The sequence below is a fragment of the Aplidium turbinatum genome, chromosome 2 (genome assembly GCF_918807975.1).
Source record: "Aplidium turbinatum chromosome 2, kaAplTurb1.1, whole genome shotgun sequence".
NCBI lineage: Eukaryota > Metazoa > Chordata > Ascidiacea > Aplousobranchia > Polyclinidae > Aplidium > Aplidium turbinatum.
Window position 1 is genome coordinate 38,998,751 of NC_137473.1, and position 17,546 is coordinate 39,016,296.

At 36.7% G+C, this 17,546-nt stretch overlaps 3 protein-coding genes across 3 annotated transcripts; 1 reads left to right on the plus strand and 2 right to left on the minus strand.

The window, feature by feature from the left end:
* The first annotated feature begins 258 nt into the window (after nucleotides 1–258).
* Nucleotides 259–4,023, plus strand: LOC145788270 (DNA-(apurinic or apyrimidinic site) endonuclease 2-like). Its single transcript, XM_082600052.1, has one exon. The coding sequence runs from the start codon at nucleotides 275–277 to the stop codon at nucleotides 1,739–1,741; it is 1,467 nt and encodes a 488-aa protein (XP_082456178.1). The 5' UTR covers nucleotides 259–274; the 3' UTR covers nucleotides 1,742–4,023.
* Nucleotides 4,024–8,385: 4,362 nt separating this feature from the next.
* On the minus strand, nucleotides 8,386–14,781 carry LOC145764539 (EF-hand domain-containing protein D2-like). Its single transcript, XM_082576158.1, has 5 exons — nucleotides 14,593–14,781; nucleotides 13,780–13,905; nucleotides 11,235–11,382; nucleotides 10,779–10,910; nucleotides 8,386–10,253 (listed from the first exon to the last, which is right to left on the minus strand). Exons 1-5 carry the CDS (start codon nucleotides 14,757–14,759, stop codon nucleotides 10,122–10,124), a joined length of 705 nt encoding a protein of 234 aa, XP_082432284.1. The 5' UTR covers nucleotides 14,760–14,781; the 3' UTR covers nucleotides 8,386–10,121.
* Nucleotides 14,782–14,808: 27 nt separating this feature from the next.
* Nucleotides 14,809–17,160, minus strand: LOC145764540 (glutamate-rich WD repeat-containing protein 1-like). The gene has a single exon (XM_082576161.1). The coding sequence runs from the start codon at nucleotides 17,098–17,100 to the stop codon at nucleotides 15,733–15,735; it is 1,368 nt and encodes a 455-aa protein (XP_082432287.1). The 5' UTR covers nucleotides 17,101–17,160; the 3' UTR covers nucleotides 14,809–15,732.
* Nucleotides 17,161–17,546: the final 386 nt, after the last annotated feature.

Consider the following 17,546-nt stretch of genomic DNA (forward strand, 5'->3'; position numbering starts at 1 on the left):
TCAAATTTGACCCCACTCCACTATGTTCCTCATATGAATGGCAGTATTTTACGATATAATTATTAGCGAGAAGAAGGTGGTTCATTACTTGAAGCTGCTTCTACAACCACCTTTCGCTGACAAGTAAATCATAAAATATTCCAAAACCTTGTTTTTGAGTAAAAATTGTAGTGGGGTTACATTTGACCCCTAACAACATTTACGTAAAAAAATATGTAACATTATAACTTTTAATAGGTACAAATAATTTTTAATAAACTGGATTTATGCAGTAATGAAAGTATTGTCTTGGAACATTAATGGAATACGTGCAACAAAAGACATTTTAAACAAATTGTTAGATTCAACTCAACCAGATGTAATTTGTTTACAAGAAACAAAGATAACAAAAGACCAACTAGAAAGTGACATAGCCTTGATTGATGGTTACAATTCATATTTTAGTTTTTCGCAAGTGAAATTAGGTTATTCTGGAGTAGCAACTTTTTGTAAAAATTCTATTACACCTGTGAAAGCTCAGTGTGGTTTAGGTGACACATTTGAAAGAGATGCTGCAGACCAATTTGTAGGTTGCTATGGAAATTTAGCATCCCTGTTTACTAAGGAAAGGCTCAAAGAGCTTGATAGTGAAGGAAGAACAGTTATAACTCAACATGAACTAAAAAATGATGATACTAACCAAATGTCAAAATTAACTATTATTAATGTATACTGTCCAAGGGCTGACCCCGAAAAAGAAGAAAGAAAATATTTCAAATTGGATTTTTACAAAGCATTGGAGGAACGGGCAAAAGCTTTGTTGCAGGATGGGAGTTATGTTATAATTGTTGGGGACATCAACACATCACATAAACCTATAGACCATTGTGACCCAAAAGATCCTATTTTATTTTATGATAATCTTGCCAGAGCTTGGCTAGATTCTTTTTTATATAATGATGGTGATTATTCAACTTTGCCTACAAACTTTTCTAAAAATATCGTGCAAAAGAGTGGAGTTTTTGTTGATAGTTTTAGGTATTTTTTTCCTCACAAGCAGGATGTATACACATGCTGGTGCAGTAGTAACAGAGCACGTGAAACAAATTATGGAACAAGACTTGATTACGTATTTTGTGACGCTTTCTTTGCAAAAAAATTGAAATCTTGTGAGATTTTATGTGATGTAATTGGATCAGACCACTGCCCTGTTGAGGGAGTGTTTGATGTTGCTGTCCATCAATCGAAAACAAATCCTTCTTTATGCACCTGCTTTATGACGGAGTTTGGTGGAAGGCAAAAGAAATTATCTTCTTACTTTTTTAAGAAATCAGAAAGTAGTTCTATCCAGGTGTGCAAAATTTCTGGAAATAAACGCGATGTTTCTGAGTTAATGTCCAATAGTTCAGCTCCTCCGATGATGAGTAAGCAAAGGAAGAAGTCTTCACAATTGCAATTAACTTCATTTGTGAGCGTAACAAGAAACAGTAAAACTAAAGAAAAATCAACACAAATATCTTATAAAGACAAATCCTCTTTATCAAAGTCTAGCAGTGAAGCGTCAGTGTTTTGGAAAAGGGTTTTGAAAGGCCCTGATCCTCCTCCGCTGTGTCCCGGACACAATGAGCCATCTGTGCTAAGAACAGTAAAGAAAGATGGTCCAAACGTAGGGCGGCAGTTTTATTGCTGCAATAGGCCCGAAGGAAACAAGTCAAATCCTGATGCAAGATGTCAATTTTTTCAATGGCGTAAAAAAAGATGATAAATTTGGTTACAATAATTGCTTTAAAATATGCATTCATGCAATAATAATTTTCACTGCAACAGGAAGTTAAAACTGGGTAAATGTTTTTTCTTGGAATATAATTTTTTTGCTATGATTAACATGTGTGGGCTGTCTCACTAACTGCATATCGTCTCCACGATAAATAGTAGGCTAGGCTACGTATTCAAATTTATGATGTTCACCGTTTTTTAACTCAATATCACATAAAATTGTTACCAACCAAATATTCGAAATGGAAATGATCCATTTGCGCAAAACAATTTAGCAGTTTCCACAGACTGAAAAAGTGTTATGCTTATGTCAGAATTTTTCAACCAAAATTTAGCCAACTTTTGCTATTCACATCTGTCACAGTAAATTTACTTCCTTTTTGCCGGAATTTTACAAATGAAATTTTATGTAATGTATTCGTGACTTTGTTTTGTTGTATGCACTGTATTATATAATATCGTCTTTTTGCTGAATTTTTAAAAGGGATATCGTCTTTGTTGAGATTATCAAACACCTGGATACAGATGAGGCGAGACGGTTGAGCCTTTTGGGGGTAATACAACGCACTTGAAACAGTTTTTTATTCAGCAAAAGCCTACCATAGTTTTCTTACAATCTCACTTCAACTTCTAAATCAATAATTTGTATTTGCACGCATCCAAATCCATCTTTTGCTTTGATCAGAGGTTGCGTTATACAGTACAGTATATTGTCATGGTTGGCGACGATAGTATTTACAGCCTACATTTGGTAGTGTTGTTAGATTTATTGTCACAATGGTTAGAAGCAATTTCTTAACCCTAAGACATGCGATGTTGTTGGTAGTGTCTCTACGTCTGCGGTAATTAGATTAATCTTCCAAACATTTTTATATTCTGTTCACCATTCAACAGAGGTGTATTTGTTCGAAAAGTTGTATTGTAGAATATTTTACTTCCGATTGCTGTTTTTGCTAATACAATTCGTTGAATGTTTTATTTCGTTCGAAACTTATTGATCTGAGCCTCTTGGCTTAATGACTTATTTAAAATTGAGCATATGTCTTTTCGTTTTTCTTCATTCGTGTTTTTTTTGTTTGCATTTCTCAGCATGCAGATACCAGGCCTCGAAATTCGTTTTTGTTGACGGCGGACAAACGTGTCCCGTCTGAGCAGCTATCTCGGCGGACAAATTTAGTTTCACGGCGGACACACCAGTTTTAGCGTCGATCGTCATGCTTAATCAGTTCACTGTATCTTGATAATTCTTCGCCACTACAGTATTTTCTGCTGTGCAGTTTCACTAGGCCCTTTTCTTTAGGTTTATTTTTGCGTGTCATGTGAGCGAAAGTGAATTTTCCTTGGGCCTTTTCTTTCTTACTGTATTAAATACCAAAACGTAACAAATTTTGATTAACGATTAGTGTAGAAGTACCTGTACTCCCATCGATTCTTAGCGAAGAATTCACCTTTGTTACGCTGATTCAATGTCATCAATCGTTGAAGCAACGTAAAAATCGGAAGTTTTCATGCTGGAATGGAAGCTAAGCGATACAGTATTCACACTTTCTGGATGCGCGCTAAAATGTGCGGGAGATTATATTCTCGATACAATTGTTCGTGCTATGCAATGACGATTTGTATCGCTAGTTCTTGTGTTATTGCTCGGCGGACAAATATGACCGATCTAGACGGTACTTCCCGCGGATTACTACGACAGTTTATTGAACGACAGTTAATCGAAAACCTAACCCTACCCCTTAACCCCAACCCCTAATCCTTAGCCCCTTCGATGAATTGTCGTTCGATGAACTGTCTTTCGATGAACTGTCGTTTCGATGAATTATCGTTCGATGAACTGTCTTTCGATAAACTGTCGTTCGATAAATTGTCGCGTCACGTTCCCGTGGACATCACATGCTGTGACGGCGGACATGTCCGCCGTGAATTTCGAGGCCTGCAGATACTGTACCCTACTGCACAAGATTAACTGCATTGTTATAAAACCAGGGTTAGTACATGATGCTCCTTGGACGTAGTTATGTTTTCGAAATATGATTAAAAAAAACTATTCAAGTTTACAGCTCTTGGCATGATACTATTTGTTAATATATCATGTGACAAAACTTTCTTGCTTCATCTCATTCTTGAAAGCCACAATTAGCTCGTATTTTTAAGCGCCATTATCAACGTCGCGCCCAACAACTCTTGTACTGTAGTTTCAGTACCAGTAACCAGCATTCACACACGACATGTAGCAAGTTAATGTGTATTCATGAGTAAACAAGCCAACGGTAGAATGAAAGTGAGTGTTAATTATACTGGTATATGTATAATTTTGCTTTTCGTTCAAGAGAAGAAAATTCAATTTAAACAATCATAAAAACACTGTTAATTTTAAAAATCAAGGTTGGTTAATACGGCCTGTGATAAAAATGCCTCTTGATCAAACATAGTAAAAATCGATCGTGATTCGCTTGAAAGACTGCATCTTACACTTTTATCCACTTTCTCAGCAGGACATGAAATGCCTTAGCGCACACCAAGGGCATACGTAGCCTATGTGCTGATAACTTCAAAGGCTGTTTCGGTGGGTGTCAAATCAAATCCCAGACAGAACTGTTAATACTGCAAAGCGTTCAAGAATCCAGGTAACTACCTACCGTATATTCAGAAGATCACGAAAAGTAACAGGGTTTGCAGAAAATAATAGCAAGCTTGGGATGGCCAAACTGGATCTACAAGAAGTCAGTACAATTACCATGTTTGACCAGCATGTATCATTCGGTGACATGAAATACTGTAGTGGGGTTAAGGGGGTTAGTATAATCCGCAAGCAATACAGATTCTGTATTGAAGCCGATCCAAAAAACGAATCTATATGTCTGTAGAAAATGCTACAATAGAGTACGGTATCAACGGAAATGGAAAGGTCGCACCGTAATACCGAGTGAAACAGCAGATAAATAACACTGGTCTACACGATTTTTGCTGAATAAACTTTGAAAACTGATTTAGAGTAGTTTTGGGGTGCTGAATCCGAATCTGACCTCAGATTTTGGCTATCACATCAGGTTTGTGAGATATGATAACAACAAATTGTCACTTTTGTCAAAATTTGACGTTGCGTTTATCATACATACACAATTACACATTGTGCTATGTCCAGAAATCCAGGCCATAAGGTGCATAATTATCTGAAATACACCCACAAATTACAATTTTGATACCAATTTGTTTTCTAAGCAACACTATTAACAAGGCAGTAATAACACGCTAAAAGTATAACTGACTCTTTCCCCCCATCAATGTTTTGCATGAAACCACAAAGATTTAAGCAGGCCTGTGGCGATGGTTGTCCAGTAACTTTATTGAGCTGTTTTGGCCTGTGTAACACTAACCTTTCGTTATAGCACTGCATATGTTGGTAGTAAACGCAAAGCCAAATCTTTCACTTTTGGCAAAAATAAAGTATTTTTGTTAACATATCTCAAAAATTTGATGTAATAGTAAAAATCTGAGTTCAGATTCGGATTCAGCACCCCAAAATTAGGCTACCTGAAATTAGTTGTCCAAGTCCAAACAGCAGAACAAAAATATTTTTTTGTAGACCAGTGTAATAGTATTGTGCGGTATCAGGAAAGGTGAGCAGCAAGTATTAAGAACTTTTTCGCATTGGTGATGGAACTTTGACTTTCCATAATCGAAGAAACCAACGGCACGTTAAAGATTCTCTTGCTTTATGGCAAACGTGTCGACCAGCTAGTTTGTGACGGGACAGCAAGTTACCTTGAACTAGGGTTGGGACCCCGGGAAATCCCGATCCCGGAATTAATTTTATTAAAATCCCGGGATTTCTAGAAAACATCTACAAAAGCTGATGTAGCGCCATATCGCTTGACGCTCACATTATTTTGGTTTTAAAACAGCTTTACAATATCAGCTGGTTGTCATCGACATTCCACATTAGTGTGATAATAATGACAACCATGGCATAACAATGAACTACGCAATCGCTTCAGTCGTAGCATAAGTGCAACTGGAGATTTTAGCGTTAAAAAGACGGTTGTGCCATGGTGCTGTTAGGACGGTTTCTGGTAATTCTGCACTAGCTTTATGCGAAGGAGAAGTTAAAATGTAGTTCAGAATGGCGAATTTTGAAGATGTAAGTTCAAAGAGAAAATCCGAGGTGTGTCAAAACTTTTTGCATTGTAGCCTACATCTACACAAAAAGCAAAATGTAACTTTGTCAAGCCGTTTTGAAAGAAGTTTCAGCGTCCAGTGCGAAGGGATTAATCACTAAATTTGGAAATTAGAAAGGACTTGAAGAAAAGCTTTAGGTTTCGAATCGACGAGCGTCGGAATGCCGAACTAGTTCACGTTTTTTGGTACCTCAAGAAACCTTTCTACATTGATCAACCGCAGGATTAGCTTGGTCATAAAATAAAGCGTCAGAAACTCGTTGCCCTGCCCACGAACCTTCTTCAAAGATTGTTCCCAAGCCCAACTGTTGAATTGGATCGAGGCTCTACTGAACAGCATGAAAATGACATTACAGAAAATAGTAGCCATGACACTGAAATCACTTTAGCCCAAGAGTCGCGTGCTTTCGTAGCAGAAGATGAAAGTGAAGAAGCACAATACTGTGATGTCGGCGCTGGAGTAATGTAAAAAGAAATGCTGCTATATGAAGCAAGCAAAAAAAGGCCAGAAAACCTGAACGATATATATGAGGCATCTGGCATTGAAAAGTATTAAGCCAACATCTGTTGGAGGCTAAACGTTAGGGTGTTTCATTTTTTCACCATTTTTGAAATTCAAAATGCCTGGGGTCCCATCTGGTGGTATTTGGGGTAAAAAGTTTACACCCCAATTTTTTTTCAATTATGACGTCATATTGAGGTGGTCCACGCGGTTTGAAATTTTTGGGCCTCAAAATCTCGAAATTTGGCCGTATCTCCGGAACCACTTATCATAGATCGACAAAATTAGTATCAAAATGCGCAGAAGGGTCGGTTTCCTATATCTGATGTAAAGAATATTAAGGTCTATCTGCTTCAAAAAAAAAGTTATTTCAAAATTTCTGATTTTTGGTCTATTTTTTCATGATGAACAAAGATCAGGTGATCAAGATAATAATTTTTTCTGTATTTTTCCATCTTGGAAGCTGCTATTGCGTAGTAATAGTCCTTGTTCGTTTTGCAAGAGATGAAATGGTAATTTGAAAGTATTACTACAGTATTATAATATTAATGTAACCGTTGAGGAAGAGGTATGCTGCTCACCTGCTTTAGATTAAGTGTCATTATGACATTAAGGTCAGGTATTACTGTAGTAAGTCGATGCAAAACTTCAAGGATTGGAGAGAAATGTACTTCCCCTTAATTCAGATATAGTCAGTCACTATTTTTACTTGAGGAAGAAAGTAGCCGAAACTAATCCTAAGTTTTTGAAGAATATACCCCATTTCAAAGATGAACTGCTGAAAGATGTTATTGGCATATGGAACAAAGTTGGTCTTCCAGTGCTTAGCAAACAGAGAAACCTAGCACTTCTGGCATACAATCTGCCAAAGCATCGGCACTACTATGTTTGAAACAGAGAAAAAGAAATGAAGTAGTTAGATGTCTACACAGTAGCGAAAACGACTCTGATGGTGATATGAATTGGGAAGATGATAAGGAATACGAGCCTCTGAAACCAGCTGTTTGGGGAAAAGTGTACAAGAAAGTACATTCTTTTTCCATAAATGATAGAAGTTGTGTACTTGCTGATCGTAGGATGACTTCGGTACGCCAGCAGTCAGATCTTATGAGGTCGGTTCTTGGAAAAGATCAAGTAGCTGCAATGCTGCATCACCTTCGACAGTATACCGCAAACGACAAAAAATCTCTGAGAGAAAAATCTCTGATGGAAAGTGAGAACCCTCTCAACTCAGCTTCTGCCATGCAGTTATGTTATGATGGGCGCATTGTCGATGAAATAGATCGATACGTTTTCTTGGGTCAACTTGTTGATGATAATGGTATAAAGCACGAAAGTGTGCTTGCTGTTAAATCTTTTCCCAAAAGTGTGTTGGTCACTGCAGAACTGATTTTTGGCACCATCATCCAGGAGGCTTGCAGAGTTCACCTTTCCCAAGTATATTCAGTCATGGCTGATACGACTGCTCTCAACACAGGAAAAAAGTCCGGAGTCAATACTCGACTGGTCAATTATTTTAATGATGAAGTTGGTCATGATATTCATACCCTCAAATGCATGTTCCACATAAACGAAATATATCTTTTCCATGTCATTTCTTTTATGGACGGCGCCAAGAAGGGTCCCGGAGCAATGCAAGATGGGGCTTTGCTTAACCAGATAGCAAGACTAGACAAGCCCAGTACTGAAACCTTTACACCAACTATTATTATGCAATAACAGCTTCCAAGAGTGGAAAAATACAGAAAAACTTTTATCTTAATCACCTGATCTCTGTTCTTCAGGAGAAAATAAACCGAAAATCAGATTTTTTGAAATAACTTTTTTTTTGAAGCAAATAGACCTTAATATTCTCTACATCAGGTATAGGAAACCGACCCTTCTGCGCATTTTGATACTAATTTTGTCGATCTATGATGAGCGGTTCCGGAGATACGGCCAAATTTCGAGATTTTGAGGCCCAAAAATTTCAAACCGCGTGGACCACCTCAATATGACGTCATAATTGAAAAAAAATTGGGGTGTAAACTTTTTACCCCAAATACCACCAGATGGGACCCCAGGCATTTTGAATTTCAAAAATGGTGAAAAAATGAAACACCCTACTAAACGTGCATTTTCAGCTCTTGGATATTTTGCAAGCAAAATCAGAAGTCGTCTTAACGATGATACACTCGATGCTCTCATGTTTTTGCGTCAATATTACAATAAATAAATGTGGTTTGTGTAGCTTGCATGTGCATTTTCCTACTTTGCTAATCCCGAGAAATCCCGGGATTAAGGAGTAAAAATCCCGGGAAATCCCGATACCGGGATTTCAAATTTGATCCCGAAATCCCAACCCTACCTTGAACCCATCAGAGTGCGGTAATTTAAGTCCCTTCACATAGCAAAAAAATCAATCCAAAACACCGTTTTCGAAACTTTAAAACATCGTGTTTGCAAACACTCTAAATCCACCATGTGTTTTTATCGTTATCAACAAGAGGTTTAGGGTTTGATAGAAAAACTGGTTTAAGCGTAAACGCACTCCATGTAAGTGAGACTTTTTAAAGGTGCCCTAAAACAGACATTTAGTGCCCATCGACAGGGAATACGAAACAAAAGTACAACCAACGAACTTTACCTCAAGAACCCGGCACCGATTAAGAGTGACGAAAAAGAATTAGCAACAATCTCGTTGTAAAGAGGAATTGAAAAAAAAAATGCAGAAACATGAAAGTAAAAAAAATACAGTAAATAATGAAATTGTCGGAAAATTACAAACTAAAATTCCCAGCCACATTCAAATGCGGTCCCACACAAAACAGCTTTATCTACTTTTTTGATAAAAGTTATGGGTTCCATACTTAAAAACATACGGTACCAAATAAAAGTAAACCAGAGTTTTCTCATCCCCTAAACTAAGGTCACGACCCACTATGGAGTTACTGGTGGCTACGAATAAATCAAACACTCCGAGTGTACTTTGACAGCTTCAAAGATAGAACTAATATTATGCTTCCAGCAAGTGAATTGGCATTGGCAAGACAATGCATATTTGCTTCATAACGAGTTGAAGTATTTCGTTTGCACACGTTGCATTAATTAGAAAATAAACTAATCTTAAGATCCCGATACAAACAACTACATAAGAACATTGCATTCTAAAAAACACAATCCAAGTAAAAAAACACATCACAAAAGTAATCATCAATAATAAGGCAACAATAAAACATAAAATGCAATTCTGGATTATTAAATCTAATATAGGTACAAGTTATAAAAACGCTACTTTGCGTCACGTACTTTATTTGTGTAATAATTAGTATATACTGTCGATGCACGGCGGCACGAGTCGAGTTGGCTACATTGGAGCAAAAACACATAGGCTATTGTAACACAAAAACAACAATTTTTACAGTTTTGTAATCGGTTATTAAGTTCAAGATCACTACATGACGTCATAGATTCGGCAATAATTAATAGTTTTCTTTAAATGTTTGCTAAGTTACTTATCGCACTGGTATTTCGCATTACATCACAAAAAATAAGCTTCATGGGTGACTACTTCAAACGAAACCACGGAGAATGCCATGAGACTTTTTTGCTACTTATCAAGTTGTACTTTTAGTTGTGTAATAAATGAAAAGAAAGTGCATTTATCTGACATAATGTCAGAAAGTCTGACCCAATGTTTAATTTCACTGAAACAATTTAGCTTTTTCTTTAAACGCTTGTTGGCGCTGTTTCTTTTCTTCGAGCATTCTTTTTCTTTCTTCCTGTTCCTTTTTGATTTCCTCTTCGAAGCGGTTGGAATCCGTTAATTTATTCACCTGGGATAAAGTACACGGTAAAAGGTGGCGAAATATTATGCACTACACATCATAACAGCCCAATCCAAATAACACCACACGGATTTATATTATGTTATTTCAATACCGAAATAGTTCTGTTTATGTTTGTTATATATGCCATAAAGCAAATGATGCCAATTATCGTTGGTCAACGACAATGCTAATACATTGTTAAAAGAAATTTTCAACACACTTCCCCTACAGTGGAAATGACGATAGTGTGGCTGATGATATTCTCCTTTATGAAACTACACTTATTACTTCGCAATGGTTAACGAGTGAGCGTGTCTTCGAAATTTAGCTAAACCGAGTGTCCAACTTGGGTTGGACAACTAAAAGACGATAGATATCTCGACTTAGCCATACCAGCGAAGTAGAAAACAGTTTTTGTAAACCTCACGCAAATTTGCATTTATTTTTGTATTGTCAGAATTCGTCAGTTGCCATCATTTGATCTTCGTCAGTTTGCATAGAACAGGTAGAGTCAGTGGAATGGCTGCCTACCTTCGCTTCGAAAAAGCTTTTGGCTCCACTAACACCTTCTTCCGAGACGTCAATTTCTGACAACTCGGCCAGCTGTTTCAGGCCGTCAATTTCAAGTTCACCCAAGGCCGCTTTTCGAAAAATGAGCAAAAACTGAAAAAAATATTTACAAACAATCGTTAAAGAACGAAGCCGATGGAAAACACAGTCTCCTACGGCAGTTGCGTTTTATTCATTGCAGCCCTTAATACCTCCGCAGTATACGGTTCCATTATACAAATTACAAAGAATGGGTTGAGCGAGCGCCTATATAATTCTGAGAATACGAAGATGAAGAGACAGTTTATGAAGTCGGCGCTGCAAAAAGCGTCACTTCAAAAAGCGTATGAACTTTGCAGCGTTGGGAGAGGAGCACCGACCCAATTAAAAGAGAAAAGTGACTGGTTCAGACATGCGATAACACAAAAATCCCAATACTTCTCTGTAACTAATCTTTTCATCAAAGTCCTCGTCCACTTCTTTAATCATAGCTTTAAGTCCAAGATGAGTCTGGGGAGCTTCTAGCTTTTCCATCATAAGTTTCAGTTCAAATAAGTCAATGAAGCCATCTTTTCCAACGTCGTATCTACGTCGAAAATAAATAACTAAAATCAACACACAACCACAATGGCCATTGGCCAACTACAGTACCGGTAAGACATTTAAGGTTTGCATGATATCAAGGATAGCATGCATAAATCGGCAATCGCGAAACACGGCGTATTCACTTCCTTTCTGAAACGTCTTTATTTATTTTTATTGTAAAATAATTGTCAATTTCTTATACGTCAAGCCGGCAAAGACATTTTCTTTTCTAGAGTTTATTTGGATTTTTACACATACAGTTGCGCGAATGCGCGTATTTACATATGGTGCATAATAACATTAGACTATTAGAAATAGCCTCGAGTTTACAAAGTACTCAGATATGATTATATACTATGTAAACAAAATATCAAAACATGATTAAGCAAGCATCTTTTACAGGAGAAAATAAACAAAAAAATCAGACTGGTGTTTTAAAAACCAAAATCATTTTAAGCACCCCCAATTTAAACCTTGAAAAAATATTGTTATATTGATTTTCCTCTTGTTTTATAGCCAGCGGCTACACCTTTGATAGAATTGATCAATCGGCTTGCGGATTGTCGTATAATTATAAAAAAAAAACGTGCATTTCAATGTTGAAACAACACTGACAATGAAAACTATTTTGATTCTATAATACAAATTCAATTTTCCTGAGCCACCATGTCAATTCATGACGTGATGGACAGCAGATTGAAGAAGTCACTGATCACGTGAGGGAAACCGCATACACATGATACAAGGAAGTGTGGGCGAATACCCAGCTGGTAAATCACTCCTATTTATAATGATTCAACGTCTTCAAACGTTGCAACGTGTGAAAGATCACATTTGTTGGTTGGATTTGCGAGAACCAGGAAATTAACACCGAAAGCCTTCGATAAATGACGCTACAAAACACAATCAAGTGACAACATCCTTGTTAAACAGAGTATAAGTCACAAAGTTTACATGGTTTTGAAACAAGATTTGGAAGCCTTACATCTCTATGCAACCACAAACGAATGCATTTACTTGTGCACGACAAGCGGGAACTCACATGACGATGGTTTTGTTATACATACCATCCCAGCAGACGTTGAATCAATATAAAAACGACTGATTTGCTTATGGAATGATGTTGAAACTTCAAGTAACATTAACTGTTTGCAAGAATTATTGCCATTTTTTGTCAATCAAGAAATAGTCTTGCAAGCAATTTCATAAAACCAAAGTTCATTTAAAAATGATCAGCATATTGAAAGGGTAGAACATTTTTCCTGCACAAACAGTCAATGAGCAACTGACGATTAATCATGATCCGTTGATGATATTTTATAGTCAGTTGTGTGGAATAACCATAACATTATGAGCAATGGTAACTTCCTTGGGTACTTCGAAATCACCGCATCATATTAAAAAGATATATCCATTAGATGACATATTGCCTTGTAAAACAGTTTGCGACATGACTAAGTAGCCTACTGTCGTTGTCAGTCCTCTAAGCTCCTTTATTTCTCTGGCGACCAAGCATGCCCTACCAGAGCTTCTTCCCGGTGACCAATTTCTGACTCCCGGGAGCCGAGGCCAACAAAAAATCCGTTAATTAATATCGTGTTTCTGTTTTCACTACGTAAGAACGTAAACAAGGCCATGCAACATATTTGCAGCTGTAAAATACACTGCTTCTCAAGTAGGTGTAGAGTCAACCTCGAGTTTTTATCAGTCAATCCTCAAGACTTTGAGGGAAACGGCATACACATGATACAAGGAAGTGTCCCGGGCGAATACCCAGCTGGTAAATCACTCCTATTTATAATGATTCAACGTCTTTAAACGTTGCAAGGTGTGAAAGAACACATTTGTTGGTTGGATTTGCAAGAACCAGAAAATTAACACCGAAAGGCTTCGATAGATAACGCTACAAAACACAATCAAAAAGTGACGGCATCTTGAAAGTGCAACCAGCGTCCGCATACCTTGTGTAAAACAGAGTATTATACCGTATAAGTTACAAAGTTTACATGGCATTGAAACAAGATTTGGAAGCCTTACATCTCTATGCAACCACAAAGGAATGCATTTACTTGTGCACGACAAGCGGGAACTCACATGACGATGTTTCTCGTCGGCGTGTGAAAGACTTTGACTTGTTTATGAAAAAGGTTGCGAATGCAAGTGAAGAGAAAAAGTTTCATATACTGTATATACAAACGCGAGTGTAGAAATGTTGGCTTACCGAAACCGGGAACATAACATGGCCTACCGGCATGGTAGTTTCGAAGGCTATTTAACGACTTCTCGGCGTTAATGGCCTCCGGGAGCTTTGAGACCTGGTTGTCGTAATTTCAGAACACAAATCCACGCTGTGGATTTCACCATGATTCCACATATATATAATCAGTTAGTAACTTACGTGTCAAATTTTTTCCTAAACTCTTTTATTTGTTTTCTTGTAAATTCCTTGAATTCTGTGTACGGGTTGAAGTGCTTATCAGATGGGTTATGCATACCTTCTTTTCCTTCATTAATATTGCCTTGCCTGAAAAATGCCAAGGCAATGATATTGAATATCACATAACATGCAAACACTCAGACATAAAATGAAACTCCTACAAATTTTCAATACAAGTCATGTTACAACTACATGCTTTTTAGAACATCACTGGTTCTTACTTCCAATTACTGTACCACATAATAAATGTTTAATGATCATTGATCAGTCCATAGTATAGAGACACACTGACAAAGCACTGCGGTATGACACAAGGATAATATGCAAAGTTTGTAGTATCACCGATTTGTCTCAACCGAAACAGGTTGGATAGCCTAGCAAGTAGCATAGTAGTGCTGCCAAACAATATACAGTAGGCTACCGGTATACAATTATTTTTACTTTGTCCATTCATGAAAGCACATTACTACAAGAACACAAAATATATAAAAAAGCCAAAATCAAATATTATACAAGTGTATGAAGGAAAGTTGATAATTTTCTACACTTAATTAAAACTTTCTTACAGTTTCATGTGTTTGCAGCAAATGAAAATGATAAAAATGACAAAAATGTTTCAGTTATTCCTTTATAAAAAGACAATACAATTTTGAATCATAGACATTATTGTGCTGAGACTAAGTTGTACCATAGCAGGTTACCAAAAAAATTTGTATGATGATACTTTTGTGGAAAGCAGTTTAACTAAAAATTAGAAGTGGGTGTTAATAATACCTTGTTAATTTGCTGGCTAATTCATTATCTGCTGCATCTGTGATGCTTTTTTCTCCTTCCCCTCTAGGATCTTCACATTTGGGAGCTATGTTTTCTGCTGGAGCAGGTTCATTGCCATCAATTATATTTTGTCTTCTTGCCAATCGCTGAGACAATTCATCAGACATTGCTTATTGTCTATCAATTACTGTAATTATTAAGTATATCAATCTGAAAATGGTATCAAATTTAAAGCACCCAATGTATGAGTAAAACGCATATATCATTGTTCAAAACAACTGGTAGCAGCAGTAAGAGAAAAAATGTAATACAGGTGATCTTTTGGCAGTACCAGCACATCAAAGAGTTTTGGCATTCAAGTCTTCAATTTCTGCGTAATGTAGTCAGACACAGATTGAATATTTTTTTCCAAAAAACGACTATTTCACAAGTGCATAATAATCCACAACCACAAGTTATATGAGAATTATTGCAATATATTGAGATGCACTGTACAATACATTTAATTCAAATCAAAAGAAACAAAGTTTGCAAATGTTCAGAATTTTTCCTGTGTTGCACTAGTGTTAGGCCATCAGACTAGTGAAAAAAGTGTCTCAGTTAGAATTGAAAGCATGAAAATATTGATGACAGTATTTTAATTATTTCACATAATGAACTATCCCGAAACATTGTCACAGTTTGGATTTGTTAATTTGCAACTATGATCAATTTTATAACAGATGACCAATGACCATCACTAATTTGACATGATATGCAAATTATCAGCAGAGCAGACTTGACTGTCCAGTGTCCATGAAAAGCAGCAACAACAAAAGTGTTTACATTTTTTCTTGCCAGGAATATGACTTATAACTATGTTTGTCATACCAGATACAGTATACCTGCAAATATATAAATTTTATGCCATGCTCGGCCACTTGTGTGACATAAGAGAAAGAACAAAACAAATTTTCATTCAAATAAATAGCTTATAAATATTCGTCTTCATTTGTCAAGGTTTGAAAATGTTGATTTTTGTCAGAATTGTTGAAAGTTGTATCATTCCGGCAGGTATCATGATCTCAACAGCACAGACCTTGCACATTTTTGGCAGGTTAAACCTGCAAGCATACAGTTATATTGTTTCTAGAAACTAAACTACACACTTATGGTTTTAAAAACATTAAAACCATCCAAAGCCGTGCTGACAACAAGCCCTGGTATTTGTGAGTGCCAGTGAAGTTCTTTTATATCGGTTTGTCCTTGATGCATAAACAACAGTTGTGGGGGGATACCTTTCATATCTGTTTCATTTTGATCATCCAATTCAACAGCTAAATCCCATTGAGTTAGTTGGTTGTCAGCACCTGCAGCAGCAAATACACTCCTGTCTGTTTTGTGCCACTCAACAGATGTTATTGGTGCAGTATGATGTTTAAATTTTGCAATGGCATCTTCCTTTTCAAATTGGCGAAGATCCCACACCTTAATCATACCGTCATCCCCACCTGTCACAATAAATGGATCGCTGTTATTCCAGTTCATCACATTAACATCAGCATCATGCGCTTTCTTAGTCAGCATGCAAGCTTTTAAAGGACTTGCACGCACATCCCATATCCGCACTGTCTGATCAACAGAACAGGATGCAAATACACTTCTCTCATTTGGAGACCATTGTATATCTTCAACAGAAGCAGTATGAGCAGCAAATGGCCTTTGGTCAACATGCCAACTGCCTCCTTCTTGAGGTTTCCAGAAATGAATGTTGTTTTTGCAATCGCCTGTTAACAACTGGCCTTCAACGGTATTAGACCAATCCATAGCATATCCTTCAGCCATATGACCAGCAAATGTAAACACAGGTGGCATAACAGTTTTCTTTTTATCCTTCACAAATTCTGCTAATTTAGTGGAATTATCTACAGCAGTTATTTGACGACTCAAATCCCAAATATGAACAGACTTTCTTTCTGACCATGTTGCTGCAAAATCCTTATTTCCTAGTTTTGCACAACGAATTCGATTAATACCGCCATGGTGGATCACCATTGCTGTGTCCAACTCAGGTTTAGAATCAAAATCTTCTTCATCACTGCTCTCAGAATCACTATTCTCAGAATGTTGTTTAGTTTCATGTAAATTTGACATTTTCAAGACAATTACTTGGTTTGCTTTACCATTTTCAGCTTGAGTACCTGCTGCAATGTAAGCTGTCATAGGGAAAGTTTTCCGTCCGTCTCCAAGGTTATCTTTTATAATGTCAAAACTTAAACAAGGAGAACCTGTCTGAGCTTGATGATACAAAACATATGTAGATTCATCTCTCACCAGATGCTCTCCTTGCTTTAAACTTTGGCCTGGGAGATAAACGTTTTTTGACTTATTATTTTTTTCATTGCCCGTATTTTCTTCCTCTTCTGACAAACTTTCATTTTCTTCACTGTCACCAGACATGCGAACATCTTCACTTTCACCTGCTTCTCGTCCACAGCTTTCAAGTTCATCATCTTTAGAAGAATCCATAGACTATTTTAACTGATTAATATAAAAAGCGAAAATTTTTATGCCACTAACTCAGATTACAAACCTATATGAAGAGTTTATTTCCATATATATAAGTAAATTGCTAGATTATGTATAAAATAAATATATAACTGATCATATTTATATAAACAAAACCTAAGTAGTCAAGCCTAAGTGCTGCATTTATGGTCACAAAGCTGATGACTTTAATTGAGATCAGTGTGCCAAAGAATATCCAACATTATCGAAGCAAAGGGACATCACCATCATATTGAATAATTGTATTTATTGAGTTCCATTAAGGATAGGGGATCACCTGAGTAAGAAGCAGCAGGCCAGCGAGTCTCCATCAAGTATCAAATCAGTATTTTATTATTAAAAATGCATGGAGAATCAGCAGAGCCCTATTTATGGCATATATATGCATTTCGCTCTACAACTCCAGA

What these genes read in the sequence shown, in the direction of transcription:
- LOC145788270 (XM_082600052.1), top strand. Translation starts at nt 275, where the DNA reads ATGAAAGTATTGTCTTGGAACATTAATGGAATACGTGCAACAAAAGAC.
- LOC145764539 (XM_082576158.1), bottom strand. Translation starts at nt 14,759, where the DNA reads ATGTCTGATGAATTGTCTCAGCGATTGGCAAGAAGACAAAATATAATT. An exon ending in TTTAGGAAAAAATTTGACAC is followed by an intron (nt 11,383 to 13,779) that starts GTAAGTTACTAA and finishes TTTTCGACGTAG; the next exon opens with ATACGACGTTGGAAAAGATG. An exon ending in AAAGCTTTTTCGAAGCGAAG is followed by an intron (nt 10,254 to 10,778) that starts GTAGGCAGCCAT and finishes ACTTTATCCCAG; the next exon opens with GTGAATAAATTAACGGATTC.
- LOC145764540 (XM_082576161.1), bottom strand. Translation starts at nt 17,100, where the DNA reads ATGGATTCTTCTAAAGATGATGAACTTGAAAGCTGTGGACGAGAAGCA.